The sequence below is a fragment of the Marmota monax genome, unplaced genomic scaffold (genome assembly GCF_021218885.2).
Source record: "Marmota monax isolate L192 unplaced genomic scaffold, Marmota_monax_Labrador192_F-V1.1 WCK01_AAM20220418_F8-fsc00036, whole genome shotgun sequence".
NCBI classification, from domain to species: Eukaryota; Metazoa; Chordata; class Mammalia; order Rodentia; family Sciuridae; genus Marmota; species Marmota monax.
Window position 1 is genome coordinate 4452279 of NW_026694491.1, and position 16920 is coordinate 4469198.

At 42.2% G+C, this 16920-nt stretch overlaps 1 protein-coding gene across 2 annotated transcripts in view; it reads left to right on the plus strand.

The window, feature by feature from the left end:
* Positions 1–299: 299 nt before the first annotated feature.
* Ntn4 (netrin 4) overlaps positions 300–16920 on the plus strand; it is a 106815-nt gene continuing 90194 nt past the window's right edge. Inside the window, exons 1-2 of one of the 2 annotated variants that reach the window (XM_058571290.1) lie at positions 300–897; positions 3785–4314. In XM_058571290.1, coding sequence (XP_058427273.1) covers positions 843–897; positions 3785–4314 — 585 coding nt within the window. In that variant the 5' untranslated portion in view covers positions 300–842. The remainder of the gene's footprint in view (positions 898–3784; positions 4315–16920) is intronic. The other variant, XM_046419326.2, reaches the window with a different exon arrangement.

A 16920-nucleotide genomic window follows, 5' to 3' on the forward strand; every position in this document is an offset into this window, starting at 1 on the left:
ATGTTCCGGGAGAAGGTGGGAGATTGCTTCCCAGGGGAGGCCTGTGGGTGCTGGAGGACACCAGGGGGGTCACGCAGGAAGATGCAGGGCGCGCGCCGGGAGGGGCGCCAGGGCAGCTGGGGACCGAGGGGAGGGCGCGCGCCTGGCTGAGGCGGGCGGGACCAGACGGCCGCGGGGGTGGCTGGTCGGGGCGCGGTGGACCCCTCCCCGGGCGGCGACGCGGCGACCCGGCCGCGCGGGCTGCACCGCCCGGGCTGTCAAGCACGGGGGGCGGGCGGGAGGAAGGGGTGGAGGTGCGAGGGGAGGAGGGCTGGCACCGGAGCGCCGCTGTGTCGGTGCAATAAAAATGCATCCCATGGAACTGCCCATGGAGAAGGACGGGACCGAGGCGCGGCAACCAGAGGAGGTGGTAAAAGCGGAGGAGGACGCCCAGGAGGCGGCAGCGGCGGCAGGGACGGCCGGGAAGTGAAAGGTCTCGCAAAGTTCAGCGGCGGCTTCGGGCGCCGAGCCCCAGGCTAGCGGCGGAGAAGCCCTCAGGACCTCTCGGCCGGGCAGCGCGGCCAGGCCGGCTATGGTCCCCGGGTTCCCGCCGCCCCCGAGGTGCCCGGGCCCCGCCAGGCCGGTGCGCGAGGGTCACCCCACCGCCCGGCGCGGCCCCGGCCCACGGCTCCGCGCCACGGGTGCCCACTGACCAAGCCTAGCGCCCCAGGAGGAGGAAGAAATAAAGAGCCCCGGGTTCTCCTGAGGACGGTTGCCGCTTCATCCCACAGCCGGGAGGTCTCGGCTCCCTCCCGCAACCGCCCAGCCCGGCTGCTCCCGGCTGCTCCCGGCTGCTCCCGGCCATGGGGAGCTGCGCGCGGCTGCTGCTGCTCTGGGGCTGCTCCGCGGTGGCCGCAGGTGGGTGGTGACGCTGCCGGGCCCCCACCCCCCTTCCCTCGCTCCTTCTATTCCCCAGCTCGAAACTCAGGGGTGCAGAGGGCCGGGCTGGGAGCTCAGAGCTCGGCTCCTGAGGATGAAATGAGTGGCCATGTTCCGCCTCCTTTCCCCGGGGCCCCGCAGTTTCAAATACCATTGATATTTTTTGCAACCGAGATACACTTGCCCTGGGATAACCCGATATCCTGGGTGCGTCCTACTAGAGATACTGCGACCTGGGTTTCTTTCTCGATTTAGTTTGTTAAAAAAACTGTTTCTCCACTTTGTGAGGGAACAAAGGACCCAGCTCGCCATCCCCCGGCACTTCATGGCCTGAGGAGTGATGAGGAACGGTGGCCCAGCGACCCTGGGCGCGCGTGGGCCTGGGCGTGTCTCTCGTTGAGAGCGATCACCAACGTCCCCAACCTAGCGCAGGTGACTAGGGAACCAGGTAGGGCCACCTGGGGCGGGGGTGAGTGCCCTCTCCCCGGGGTGACTGGAACGCAGTGGGACTCCGGGTTAGGACGATAGGTGGTGATCACCCTGCACGGAGCTGGCTGGCCGCCCCTGGGGAATTGGTACCCTGGCCGAGGCTCTGCGGGAGGTCGGAGGCGGGTCTGCTCCCTGTCTCGGTAACTGGACAACCGGCAGAGGCGTCGTCAGATGCCCTCTCCCTCCCACTCTTGTCCTGGCTTTCTTGGACTGCCCTAGGCCACCCGTTCCCAACTCGCTGTTTCTAAATTCGGGAGCCCCTTCTGCTCCTGTCCCTCCCTCGTGCGGGTCACCTTGTTTCCAGTTAGGCATAAATGCAGCTAGCTGTGCGGGTAAAGAGGAAAGAAAGTGAGGGACCCTCAGCCATCCAGGCTTGCAGGTGAACCTCGCTTGCTCCAGAAAGAGGAGTGTAGGCTATAGAAGAGCACTGATGGATCGCACGCATCTCTTCCCTTAGCTCCTTCCACTCTCCTCCCAGAACCTCTGGGACCTGATAAAATGCAGGCTTTAGAGTACACACCCCTAAAGCAGTCAGTCAGAGAAGCATCCCCGGTGTACTTGGAGAGTCACTTTTTTAGTAATCTCCAAGTATTTTATTCACTGATTATTATTATTTATTATCAAATCTTTTCTAGACTTATTAATGTAGGGCATTTACAAATTATTTAGCACCCCCCAGGAACTGTTAAAGGTCTGTTCTTTCTTTAGTTTTTCTTGCTTATACACCCTTATGTGCACTAACATATGCTCCTCCAACCAAAAAGTGAACTTCAACAAGATTTTCCCTTTTTAAACCATGTTATGGCAAAAACATGCAAGCATTCAAGAGGTTGTAAATAAATATCACAAGGCAAGTGTTTCAAGTCAAAAATACTTGTACAGGCAGTATATGATTTTCCCCCGAAATGCTTTACAGGTGAGTCATAGCACACCGTGTGTTTGTGTGATTCTGGCCACAAGCAACTGTTGCTTCAGCTAATCAGAACAATGGCAAATAGAGCCAGGCATAGTACACACTTTAATTTGACATTTAGAAAATAATGCCCTTTATTTTGGTTGCAAGACTACATGGGGCTGATGATTGTCAATCAGCCTTGAAACATCTCCGTCTCCTTTTCAGCCAAAGCTGTCATTTGGCTCTCTTCAATACCACAGTGATAACAGTTCAGAAGTGCTCCCTTTTAAGCAGAAACGTTCAATTAGCCAGAATTTGGGGTTTGGTTTCTTTTTCCTTCTTTTCCTCTCTGTTTTAGCTTTTAAAATAGGTGATTTTGCTTAAAAGTATTCATAATTAAAATGACAGACCCAAATTAAAGGATTATGATTTGTAGTCTGGATGTTAATAAGTGGATAATGTTTATAATTTTAAGTAATTTTGAAACATTAAGGTCTCTTGGACCTTTGGGGGGAAGAGTGTGTTTCTTTAAGAAGGTGTTTTAGTTCACAGTCAATAGTTAAAGATGTGTTAGTGACTGCCAGAGTGTAAACATTCTCTTGTTAAGCAAACAGGTAACTGCTATGTAACCTGTCATAGGTAGAGGCACTCAAGAGGCAGAGAACATGTAAAATAAGCTTTCCTGTCATTTGGCAGTTTGGAGGGTTTTTTCATGGTTATGTTTACTTAGTATTAGAAATGGATTTTGCACATTTGCCATCCAGTGGTTTCTGGCTTTGCCTCCCTCAATGAGGTCCTATTGTATTATTACATGTTTATTAAATATCGCATATTGCTTTTCCTAGGGAATTTATCTTTTCATTGGCTTAAAAATATAAAGAAAGTAGAATTCTGCATTTCCTCCTAAATGCACTCCTTTTATTTAAACATTTATATTTTTTTTTAGTTATAGGTGAACACACTACCTTTTTTTATTTTTATGTGGTGCTGAGGATTCAACCCAGTGTCCCACGCATGCTAAGCGAGTGCTCTAGCTCTGAGCCACAACCCCAGCCCCTAAATGCACTTTTATAATAAACATGTTAGATAATTGCTAAGGACTCAAATTATATTTGAAAGACTAGGTGATCTTGAAAGAATGGGTTTGGGGGCTATAATTTCAGTCATGACTTTAAAAAATTATATTTCAAAAATATAGAATATTTATGATACAAAGTTCTCAAAAATATTAGGCCAATATTCTTCATCCCAGTGTTTGCATTTTCCCTCACTCTACATGACATTTTCTCTTATGTGAATTTTATAACTGAACATAAAAATCAAACACTTGGATACACAAATGTGTATGTGTACAGACCTATGTTCATGATCAAATCAGCCCATTAGAGAAAGTGTCAAGTTCTTTGGGGATACCTTGGCTGTGGCTGCTGAACCAGGTAGACAGAAGAGCTTTCCTAATGACATGTGCTTTCCCCTCCTCAGGACTGAGTGGAGTAGCTGGAGCCAGTTCCCGCTGTGAAAAAGCCTGCAACCCTCGGATGGGGAATTTGGCCTTAGGGAGAAAACTCTGGGCAGACACCACCTGCGGTCAGAATGCCACTGAACTGTACTGCTTTTACAGCGAGAATGCAGATCTCACTTGCAGGCAGCCCAAATGTGACAAGTGCAATGCTGCCCACCCTCACCTGGCTCATCTGCCATCTGCCATGGCAGACTCGTCCTTCAGGTTCCCCCGCACATGGTGGCAGTCTGCAGAGGATGTGCACAGAGAAAAGATCCAGTTAGACCTGGAAGCTGAATTCTACTTCACTCACCTAATTATGGTGTTCAAGTCCCCCAGGCCTGCGGCCATGGTGCTGGAACGGTCCCAGGACTTTGGAAAGACATGGAAGCCTTACAAGTACTTTGCCACTAACTGCTCAGCTACGTTTGGCCTGGAAGATGATGTTGTCAAGAAGGGAGCTATCTGCACCTCTAGATACTCCAATCCCTTCCCATGCACTGGAGGAGAGGTAAGGGCACCTATTTAACTCTACACTGTAAGTAAAGTAAGGTAGAAAAATGTTACCAGCCCACATTTTTTTAAAGCATGAAGCTGTACTTGTAGCAACATGAATGAAATTAGAATTTTTCATGAGCTTTATTTGTCATAAATTATTTCCCATCCTTGGATATGGATGTGCAGTCATTTCCAAGCAGGTTGCCCATTGGCTGTGTTTAAGACAGAATTCTAAGATTCTATTTTTTTTTTTTTCATTTTAAGAAAGAGTAGGCACATGCTCTGCTTTAGAGATCTAAAAGGCTAATGGTTTCTTCAGTTGGCAGGATTACATGTGTTACTGAAGGGGGAAGGAGTTACAAAGACAGCCTGTTCCTGGAGCCCACACTGGTACTTTCCTGATACTGTTAACATAAATAGGAAATAAATAAAAACAAAGCCAACAGAGGAAAAAAAAAATCTGTTGCCCAGAAGGATACTTCTGTGTGACAGTGGAGTTTTACTGTTAAGATTCCAAGAGTGCGTAGCAAACAAATGAAGATAGTTTAAGATGTAAGGTTCCTTTGGGGTTTACAGACAACATCTGTTCCAGCTTAGGGAGTTGGGTCTACCCTGGGTTCAAGACCAGCTCATTCACATTGTGCAAAACAGTCTCTTTAGCTGCTGGTCCAATTGTTGGGTGGAATATTTTCTCTCTAATATTTTCCTTTCCTAAGGGGGTACTTAGATTCTGCCATATATGTGAAGACATTCAGAGAAAACTAGATGAAAACAGATTAAAGAGAAGAGAGAGGATTATCATTCTAATTCTGAAATATATCATGAATATTCAGAATAAGTAAGTGGTTCTTGACTAGGGGTGATGTCACCTCCATCCATGGACATTAGGACACTTGGCAATGTCTGGAGACATTTGAGAGGGAGGACATTACCGGCTTCAAGTGGTTGGGAGCCAGGGAGGCTGCTAACAATGTGTAAGACAGCATTCCTTCCTCTACACCCAACAAAGAATTATCTACCTCAACATGTCAATAATAGGAAGGTTGAGAAAGCAGACCAGGTGTCATACACCCAGAGTACATATTACAATGGCTACGAACACCAAAGCACACATCTAGCAGTCCTTTATATAATTAGTCGAAAATTTCCCAGATGGCTTTATTTAATAAAAATTTATTGAGTTCTGCTATGTGTCAGGCACTGTAGTTGGTGCTAATTCTGCCTTTGGGTTGGTGGGGCACTCTGTTTACCAGGGCCTGATGAAAAGATTGCTCTGGGAACTTCTCCCACTATTCTCCATAAGAGACTTCCAACATGTTGTCCACCTACTTATTCTTCTGAAGAGACCACAAGAATAGGGCTTCTGGCCCCAGAACCAAGTAGGACCCAGGGCAGGCAGCACACCAATTGTGCCATTCTTCTTCATGGTCCCTAAGGTTCTCTTAATATTGTAAGCTCCTTTACACCCTATTATGATGGATGTTTTTAAAGGTATCAGGACAGGAAAGAGATAGATAAGTTCGACTCATTGCTTTCTTATGTGGAGAACACTTTGTGTTGAAAACAAACAAATGGCTTTAACTCTCAGATTGCTTTGGAATTGATCCATGGTCTCCTATCAGGTCCTTCCATCTCAGTGCTACTGGGTCATGTGCATCTATGAAGTAGCAAAAATACAGTTTTAGTAACCAGATGGCAGGCAACACTCCCTTAGCAAATATCACATTGAATTGATTACAGCACTCTAGCAGTTACTTAGAGGTGATTAAAGTAAGTTACCTGACCTATAGTGGCAACAAAATCTGACTTATTGTCATCAATGTTTGCATCAAATTCCAAGCAAACAGCAATTACAATTTATGTTAGTTATTTCAATGTACAGATGCTGGTTTTATCCAGTTTGTAATTTTTTTTTTAAGAGAGAGAGAGAATTTTTTTTTTTTTTTTTTTTAGTTTTCGGCAGACACAACATCTTTGTTTGTATGTGGTGCTGAGGATCGAACCCGGGGTGCCAAGCGAGCGTGCTACCGCTTGAGCCACATCCCCAGCCCCTGTAAATGTTTTTAATTGCTGCTGTTAATTCAGCAGACTTATATTTTAGGGGCAAGAAAAACATTAAGTGCAACTTAATTCCCCCTAGAGCATATTTGCAAGTCTACATTAAGTCATAGAATTTCTTCCCTTCAGAGAACAGATTTGTGAACTCATCTTTTTCAGAAAGTCTTCCTCCAAGATAATTATAATTATCCTCCCCAGAAAGAACTATAACCTAACTGTCTTCTGTTATTTTAGAATATAAAGTAGTGCTGAGCTACATCATTTTGCAGTTACAACTTTATAGCATCAATCTCTATCTTTGGAAATTCAGTTCTCAGAAAAATAAGCCAATTAATCAATTTTTATTTATTCCTTGTTTATAACAGACCTGTTTCTTCCTGCACTCTAAGTAAGACTTCTTACAACTTCTGTGGGTATTATTCTACTATTCAGGCTAACATAAGTATATCCCAGATATAATTTGTTTCCTGTGTTCATTCAAAAGTACTGTTTTGGCTTTGGGCTTTGAGATCCTCTAGCTTTATGTCTGAAGAAAAGATACCTCCATCAACAGAGCTAAAGCAACCAACCTTCTCAAAGAGGACTTTAAAATTATAGGCACAAAAATCCACATAGAAGAGCACTTTTTCTTTTCTTTTCTTTTTTTCTATTTGTAGTGCTGAAGATTGAACCCAGGGACTTGTACATTTAGGCATTGCTCTACCACTAAGCTATACCCCAGCCCCAGATAATTTTTTAAACCAAAGTTAAACACGAACTCCCTAAACTGGTCAGCAGTTTCAAAGAATGGGGTGTGGTTATATCCAAAAACACATCAACTTCCCAGGAGACCAGACTGAGGCTCAAAGGTAAAGTGATTTGCCCAACAATATGCAGTGAGTTATGGGACAGAGCTAGGACTATGTCACACTATTCTGACCTGAAGGCGAATATTAGTTCCATTAAACTACATTCTCCCTCAATTATTGACCACCCCCCAGAACTGCTTTCAGGGAGAGGTATGCACATCTTCCCTTCTCTCAGTCTCACAAAGCCATTTGTTGCTATTCATTTGGATATGACGTCAAGATAAAAAAGAATCTGCTGAACAGTTTTCTCCTGAGAAGTAATAAACTTCGAGACATTGGTGATAGTCTAGTATAAAAGGGCCCTGTGGGTGGATTAGGCTGGGAAACACCAACTGGTGTCTTAATCTATTTTCTTTGGCTATAACGAAATACACGAGCCTGGGAAACTTATGAAGAATAAAAGTTTATTTGGCTCATGGTTCTGGAGGCTAGGGAGTCCAAGAGCATACCACCGACATTCAATCTGCATATCTTGGGCTGCATCCTAACAGGGTGGAGGGCATCACATGGTTAGACAGCAAACTTGCTAGCTTGGATCTCTCTTTCTCTTCTTATAAAGCTACTAACTCAGTCATCTTCACATACCTCCCGAAGTCCTCATCTCCCAATACCATCAACATATGAATCTGGGGATTAAGTTACCAACACATGAACTTTTGGGGTATACATTCAAATCATACCAACTGAGTTTAACGAAGTTAAACGTTTATAAATACATAAATATTCTTATGATTTACCCTGTACCCCCAAGTGAAAGAAATAGAGTGTGGAATTCCCAAACTTGTTTGGCCATGGGACCCTCTTTTTGCCAAACCCCAGTTAACTTTCAGAGCTCTAGAAAACCACAGAGCACAATGTGGAAAATTCTGCGATGGAGGCATTAAGTGCTCCCAAAGCCTTGGCATAAGGAAAAGACAGCTTGGGCTTGGCAGGGTTTTACTTCCAGACTCTGTCACTTGGGGGCTTAGTCTCCAATTTAGGTGAAGCAGTAGGTAATAATAACCTTGAAGCTAAAGATGATGGATTCATGAGGCTCTTTCAGGATGCAAAGAAGCACCCTGAGATCACCACAGGGGACAGAAAATACAGGAAATTGGGGATCAGAAAACCATTTTAGGCCCCACACAGTCAGGACTTATGGAACTGGAATTTCCATTATCATTCAAAAAACTGCATCTGCTCCAGGGACCAAAAGCAACTCTAAAGTGATATAGGTATCATCTTGTTTAAAGTGAGCTTCATTCACTCCCTGCTTTCATTAACTCACTATTACAAGTACTCAATCAACCTCTTCTCTAGGGTATGAGAAATATATAACATTCAAAAGGAGGACGATAAGGTCAGAGGCGGCAGTGAGAGAAGTCAAGAGAGGAGGGAGTAGCTGGCCTCTAAGTAATCCTTGAACAGATAAGGATTGTTAAAGAGGGTAAGGGATCTGTCAGTCTTATTTGCCTCTGCTACCCAGCACTGAGCACATGACTTGGATCACATAGGCAATCAAATATGCAACTGAATGAAACTATGGGTGGATGATATGAAAAGCAAGGACAGAGAGGGAGAAATGAATAGGTCTAGGGCAGGGGATGAGGTTCAGAAATCCCAATTAATTGGAAAAGCTGAGTTGGTAGTAATATCAGATAAGCTATGGTTTAGGGAAGGGCAATTAGTAAGGGATCTTAAATGATGTTTATTCACCCATTCAAATAATTTTTGAGTTATTTTTTCAGATCCCACTCCAGGTTCTAGGGATATAGCAGTAAACCGAACATAAACATCCCTGTCCTGATAAAACTTACATTCTTCATGGGGAGATATAGGAAGATAGAGAAAAAAAATGAAATATACTGTGTGCAAGATTGTGATAAATGATGAGGGTGGAATGAAACGGGAGGGGATGGGAATGCCAGCAGGGGATAGTTTACCATTTTAAATATATACTGAAGGATTTGTGTTTGACAGAATAGTGACATGAACTTGGAGTTCCTGCCAAGTTTTCATGAGTCAATAATATCTATAAGTAAGGGTTACATTTCTTTTAACCTATAGAATAGGGAAAATTAAATTGGATATAACTTAATATGAGATACAGTGGTCCAAGTCAATTTTGCTAGTGTTTACTAATGAGCAGAATCGGTGTTGCTAGTGTGTCTTAGAATAAGAGCATATGAAAAGGAATCTAAATGTCACATGGAAAAGAAGATTGCTCATGAGTAATCTGAGGCCTAAAGAGAGTGTAAATGACTTGTCTATAGTTACTTAACTGAAATCTTCATTTTCTGAATTCCAGCCCAGTACTATTTCCATTAAGCACACTTAAGTGGAAATTTCTTTGCGCCAAAGCAATTAGGATGGAAGATACAAAAACTACATACGTTCCTTTCTTTCACAGTCCTAACAACCTGCTGGGTAAAAGAGTAAACATCATAATTTTTTTATGGGCTGATTTATTAAATAATATGAGAGTAGACATGATGAATACTCCGAATGTTACATGGATAATATGCCTCTCAAGATCCAAGCATTTATTAGTCTCTGTGTTTCAGTCTGGCACAAGTATGCAGAAAATGGAAAACAACTTAATCAGGTTTACTACATATTTATATATGTTAAATTATACTTAGAATTTTTTAAAACTTAAAAGATAAAGAGTAGGAGTGCTTTCTAAGCACCACTCTTTGGTTAACTACTCATTTTCTTTGGTTCCTGGAGTGGGGCTACAGCAACAGTTAAAAGTCATGACATGACTGGTATCTGCTGACGCCTTCCCACGTGTCTGGTAGGATGCACTGCACCCTTCTCCTCACAGGACCCTCACTGGTTAGGTAGCAACATTAACTCCATGTTATAGAAAAAAGGAAGGGAAACAGTGATTGAGGGTAACTCAGAGTCAAATAAGCAATGAGCTTTTGGGATAATGAACTACATGGAAATTATTTGTATGATTAGGCTTTTATTATAACCACAAACTGCAAAAGAAAGAAAAAAAAAGAAACCCTAAATTGCTCTGGTGATGGTTTTGAGTTGTATATGCTTATATGCTTATAGTTTAATTGATAATTTGTGATAAAGTTAGCTATATCAATGTATCATCTTGAAACATAGTCTCAGATATAATTTTGTTGAATTTACTTGAAAATGAAAATGTTGTATATACTTATATATTTTGATTAAACATACCACAGTGCTATTTCCTTTCTTTAGGGATGGGGCTTAAGATTTATAGCAGCCTATTTCCAAAAAAAAAAAAAAATGCCTTTAGTTTAAATAAAACCCATGTGGCTATTAGTTAAGATTATTTAAAGAAGGTACATAACAATGAGAACAAACCCAGATGCCCAATCAATAAATAGCTTGGTTCATTGATTTCAAAGGGTGGATCTTTCCACCAACAAAATAATTTCCTTGCTAGCTATTTTGAAAAATGTCTTTTTAGCATTTATTTGCTTTGCATTTTGGTCTATTTGATGGTTTTACTTTGCCAATATTTGGTTAAAATAATCTAGAAACTTTAGGAAATTAGACGATAAAATGTTGAATTATTGTAATGACTTATTGAAAAACTAAAGCCTGACAATGAAGAACAGATGAGGAGCGGGCACTTGAAAGTCAGGTCTATATGGGCATATGAGGCAGCTCCAAGGAATGGAGAACCCCAGAAACCAGGATAGGGGTTCTAAGGGTGAGGCTCTGGAAGATGAGGAGGATGAATCAGGTCAGATGATGTGGAAGTGATTGCCTGTGGTCAGTAATCTTAAGTGTCTGAAAATTCAGGGAGGATGATCTCTCTACTCTGTACACCATGCAACTCACACATAGCTATTCTGCCATGTCTCCTATGTCTTCTGCTCCCACACTGTTCACTCCTTGAGGGACACTGTCCTCCTTGAATTTGCTCTGTGGCTTCCAGTCCCCCAACTTCTGTACCCAGTACAGATCCCTATAAGGAGTAAATGTCCTAAATACATTTGTTGAACTGAATTATATGAAAGTACCTATAAAATAATAATGCTGTTTATTAACTGTATTGAATGTTACTCTACTAAGTACTGATCCTTAAGTGTGAGCTGCCTTTTAGATATTCAATGGGAGATACTGTAAGGTTAGAGTCCAGAGAAGTCTGGACCAAGTACATAAATTTGGGAGTCGTCAGTGTAGAGATGCTATTTAAAGCTATGAAACTGGATGAGATCATGCAAGGAGTGGGTGTGGATAGAAAAGAGGAAGGTCTGAAAACTGAGCCCAGAGGGGATTAAACTTTGTCCATTGAGGCTGCCATTTCTGAAAAACACTTTTGAAAATCCCAAGGCATATACAAAAACCAGTCTTATTAATTCATGGGTCCAACTGTTACTTAACTAAGCAACATATTGTGAATTGGATACCATTAAGTTACCACAGTCAGAATGGTGGGTGTAAATTCTAAAATGACAAGTGAGAGAGAAGTTGGGAGGAACAACCTTAGGTTTTCAAAAGAGGAAGCAAAACCAGCCAAGAGAATGGAAACCATTACTTGATAACCAATGAGGATAGAAAAGGGAAGGAGAATCATAGTTAGAATGCTAGATTGGAGGAAGAAGTCTTTGAAAACACCATGCTGAAAGAGGAATGCTAATTTCAGGACCTGCAGCTGTCAAGGATCTCATATTGTATTCCATCTTGATTCATCCAAATTTTCGTCCTTCTTTTGACTCTCAAAATTCCAGTCACAGGAGCAGATTTTTGGAATGTCCCTGGGCCATCACTGTTTGGGAAATTAAGTTAAAACAGCATTGTACACATTTTTCTGCTTAATGTGTTGTAAAATTTGATTTGCAGAATGTGATGTTGAAGGGCATCTACCTAAGGCATAGGGACTAGACAATTAATCCTATTTAAGTAGAAGTGTTTACATTTTCAGAATTTCAATTCACATGCAGATTTTAAAAAACAACTTTATGAATGTTTAAATTAATGTTGAATATATTGATGTTGAATTGCCCTGTTATGGAGAACAGAAAACCAACACTTAAAGCTTCCTTTAGAATGTGCCAGTTTCTATGCTGGGCATTTTGCATGCATCTCATTTTATCTCTAGGACACAAATTCTTTTCCTGGATGATTTCTCTCGCTAATGAGCAAAAAAGCAAAACATCACTCTTCTTCCTATATCTTATTTCTCTCTTGCTCACTTTCCTGCAACTGGCAGAGGAGCAGAAGTCTTCTCAGGCCTCGACAATGTTTGCTGATGTTGCTTTATATCTCATAATCACAGGTCCTAAGACAAAAAAGTAATTATGAAAAATATTCAAATGCTTTCTACATGACATCATGTTCATTTGTGCTAACATTGTGTCTCTTGGCTGCTACTGAAAAAAGGCTTCTCTGTTTTAAAATGAATTGAAAAGAGAAAATGTGATCACTCTCTTGTACTGCTTAGTCTACTTTATTGATTCCTACGTTTCTCTCATATTTTATGTCCCCTCACCCCACTTCTACCTCCAAATAATAACTAAAGGTAGGGCTGAGGTATGTGGTTCAGTGGTAGAGCACACCCTGGATTCAGTCCCCAGCACTAATAAATAAATACGAAAAGCAAAGCTAAAGGTAAATGACGGACACCTCAAACCAGGGCTACATCGGAAGAGATAGGCATTGCTCTCCATAACCCTCTCCTTTTTTGTTTCCTTCCTAACACACCCACGGTGTGTAAAACTCACCCTTTTGTAACAACAGTTCTTTCTGTAATGACTATCAAACTTCAGAAGAAAATCCAGCCACTGGAAGGTCCTTCCTGAGGAAAGGGGCTGTAATGCAAAGATATAGTTTTGCAAAGACAAAACACAGTTGAGCCAGGTGCAGTGGTGCACGCCTGTAATCCCAGCGGCTCAGTGGCCGAGTACCCCTGAGTTCATCATCCCATGTGCTCTATTAATTCCTGGTTTTTACTTCTAGCCATTTTTCTTTCTGGTTTTCGCTTCTAGTTATGTCTCAGTAGACTACTGATTTTCTCTTCTCTGGCTCCTATTTATCTACCTCTGTTTGTCTACTAAACCTGGCCCCTTGGTTTTTTCTCTAGAATCTTCCAACAGTTCTTTCAATTCCATTGGCGCCCTTGCTCCTTTAGTTGGACAGTGGAACTCTTTGGGGGGAAATAACACAATTGTACTAAGAGATTCCTCTACAAGTCTATGTTTTCCCACTGTAAATTTGGCCCTCAAACTTCCCACAGAAATCCTTTTTTCCTCAGCCCTTTCCTGCAATGATCCTTTTCCATGTTTTCCTCCTCTAAGACCCTTCTCAGTCCCTACTCACTCTCAGCTAAAGAACTCGCCTCCTATCTCACAGAAGAAATAAAACCTGTAAAAATCGGCGTCACTGTCCAACACAGAGAGGCCCATTAAGAAGAAAAACTGTTATTCTCAATTTCTTTTTTTTTAAGAGAGAGAGAGAGAGAGTTTTAATATTTTTTATTTTTTGGCGGACACAACATCTTTGTTTGTATGTGGTGCTAAGGATCAAACCCGGGCCACACGCATGCCAGGCGAGTGCGCTACCACTTGAACCACATCCCCAGCCCCAATTCCCAATTTCTTTCTCTTCTCCAACTAGCTTCTAATATTCAGCAGGTCTTAACCCACTCTGCTTCTTAAGTGTCTCTTGAGTGTGTGGGCTTCTACCCTAGTGCAGACCAGCCTTTCATTTAATCTGTACACGGGATTACAATGTGTCCTGTGTCTTCTCTCTGTTCTGTTTTACTCACTCTCAGTCTGTTCTCTATATTGCACTTGGATCTTTTTAGATGCAAAATGTCACTTCCTGGAGGAGAATTAGTCCCTTACTAAGTCCCCCCTGGTTCATCTCTCACCATTGTCTCCTATGTTCTAGCCTCCAGCTATGTCTGTGGAATTACTGATATCACTCCAAGGTGCCAAGCTCTCTCTCACCCTCTGACTTGTGGTTCCTTGGCTTGAGAGACTCTTCTCTTCCAATCCCTTCTCCCAAGTTCTTTCACTTAGCTAAGGTATGACTCAAATATTTTTTGGATGGATGAATGGATGGGTGGTTGGGTGGATGGATGGATGGATGGATAAATGACTAGATGATTCCTATTCATCCTTGGGGCCTTTGCTTAAACTTCACCTCTTACCAAAATTATGAGTTAGGTGAACCATGCATGTGCATCACATATGTGCACCCACAGTACCCTATGTTCACCTCTATCATAGCATTTATCCCCTCTTTAGTGAGTCCTTAAGGAAGTGCAGACCACACCTTGAGAAAACGATCTTGGCTTCTAACATGCTATGTGACGTACTAAATAGAAGGAATCAAATAAATGCACTCTGAGGCATCACCATTGTTATTATTATTGATGACAACTTTTCATTGCTTTTTTTGTGATTTAAAGCACTTTTATGGCGGAGTATCAGATATTCAGTCACAACAAATAGTATGCTGGAGAGACAGCCTGTCAAGTGTCTCATAAACCAGAATGAAAGATCCTTAGGCAGACAATTGATGCATATAATGACATCATGAATCCCATCTTCTGCAAACCCAAAGCACAGGCTCTATCCCTAATCTGAGAGGCCTGGCTCAAAGGGCTGCTGTTTGGATGAAAGGCACGAATCTATCATCACCTCTTTGAAAACAGCATAAGGAGCATATAAAGATTCACTCAGGGATTCACTTAATTTTTCATCAATATCATGGAGTGATTGGGAAGGGTGCTTTGTGTGGTACTTCTGCAGGGTTGCAAGCCCTGCTCCTTGCCATGGTGCTGCACTGGCTATAAGAGTGGTTGTTTTGTGATTCTGAAAAACAATTGCCTTATGACCCTACCTCTCGACAGAATTGTGCGGCTATTTGATTCTCTCAGATAAACTGCCAAGCCTGTTACTCTCTCTCCTAAAGAACTGCTATTTCAAGTAAGCCAAATCTAACTTGCTTTTCTAGAGTTTGGAGGAGAAACTAGTTGTGGAGAAACTTTCTTAGGAGAAGGAGAGGTTTATATCATTTTCGTTGCCAAAATATGCAACAATTTTTTTTTGCAAAAAAAATTCTAAGCTATGTCTTTTCCCTATTACCTGCATTCCATTACAGTATATTCCTATTTTTAAGGAGTTCACAGTCTGGTTGGGACTTTTAAAATCGCTGTCTCTTAAAGGATGGATTACACTTAAAAATTGGAGAAGGGAATTCCAAGGAAAGTGCACATGAATAAGGAAGGTCAAGCTTCAGAATGGTTGGAGAGTGTGGTGTGGTGGGTGTTGTGGAAGAGAGAGGCACAGGAGATGAGCTGACCCTGGAGGCTCAAGGTCTGTGGGAAGTGGAGATCCATCAACAGTTCTTTTGTGTAGGGATAACAAAATGGTAGGGGTCAGTGTGAAATATCCTTGGGCAAAACTTATGAGATAATAATGGTATAAATTTATCTTTTCAAAAATCAGCTGTACTACCACTAGAGAGGTGTGACTTATTAAGTGGTCATGAGAAAATAACTTGAGGGTAGTATTGACTGATTGCAATGTGGGTCAACAATACATCATGACTGCCAAAAAAGCTAATGCACAACATTAGCCAAACAATGTTCTAAACAAAGGAGAAAATAGTCCTCCTGTCCTCTGTTTCACTCAATGCATTGCTAGAATATTATGCTCAGGTCAAGATATTCCTATTTGGAGAAAGCTGAGCAGAACTGGTGAGATCAATTAGGAGCCTTGTTATATAATGAACAATTAACTTGGGATATTTCGCCTATGAGAGAGGATTTATGGATGTTCAGGAATTGCTAGCATTCTTTAGATGTTTGAAGAGGGATTAAATGGACTCTGATGCTTTTCAGAAGGCAAGAGTATGACCAAAGAAAGACTTTCTTAAAATCTGGATGTGTCCAAAGACAAGTGAACTCTCTCCATTTTCTTGTTCCATGAAATGTTTCAGCAAAGGCCAAATGATCCACAGTGAGAAATGTTATAGAAAGAATCATGTGCTGAATCAGAGGTTTGTCTCAGGACCTTTCATGTCCCATTCAACTCTGAATGCACACATTCTGACTTAAGAAAATCCTTTACATCCAGCTATTCCAATAGCCGAGAGCTGTGTTAGGTACTGCAGAGCTAGGTCAGTTAGTCTTTCTGCTAGCCAAGCAGGCACCCTCAGATGTGGGGTAACTACATAGGGGAGATCATATTTCTTGCTACTGCAAAAGGAGCTTCTCTTCTTCATGAACAAACATAAGGAGTCCCTTAAGTGCCCCACCTACCAGGTCCCTACTCTCCGAATCTCTACTTTGTATTCATGGATGACATTTTATCCATATTTTGAATTTTGCCAGATGCCATATGGCAGTATGAGGATGGGAGTTGGACTTCTGGTCCATCCAGTTTCTGGCAGTTCTGGCTCTTACATGAGTTCTCCACATCCATTGCAGCTGCTCAGTTCCAGCTCACACTTGAACCTTCAATGCAGCCTAAGTGGCTGGCTTTTTATTCTAGAAACATTAGGATCTTCATTTTTAAATTGGGTCACTGTGAGAAAGACTAAGATAAGGCACATATTTTTAAAATATATTTTTTATTTTTTAGTTATAGATGGACACAATATCTTTTATTTTGTTTACTTATTTTTATGTGGTGCTGAAGATCAAACCCAGTGCCTCACATGTTCGAGGCAAGCACTCTGCCACTGAGTCACAACCCCAGCCCAGATAAGGCACATATTTTATAAATGCA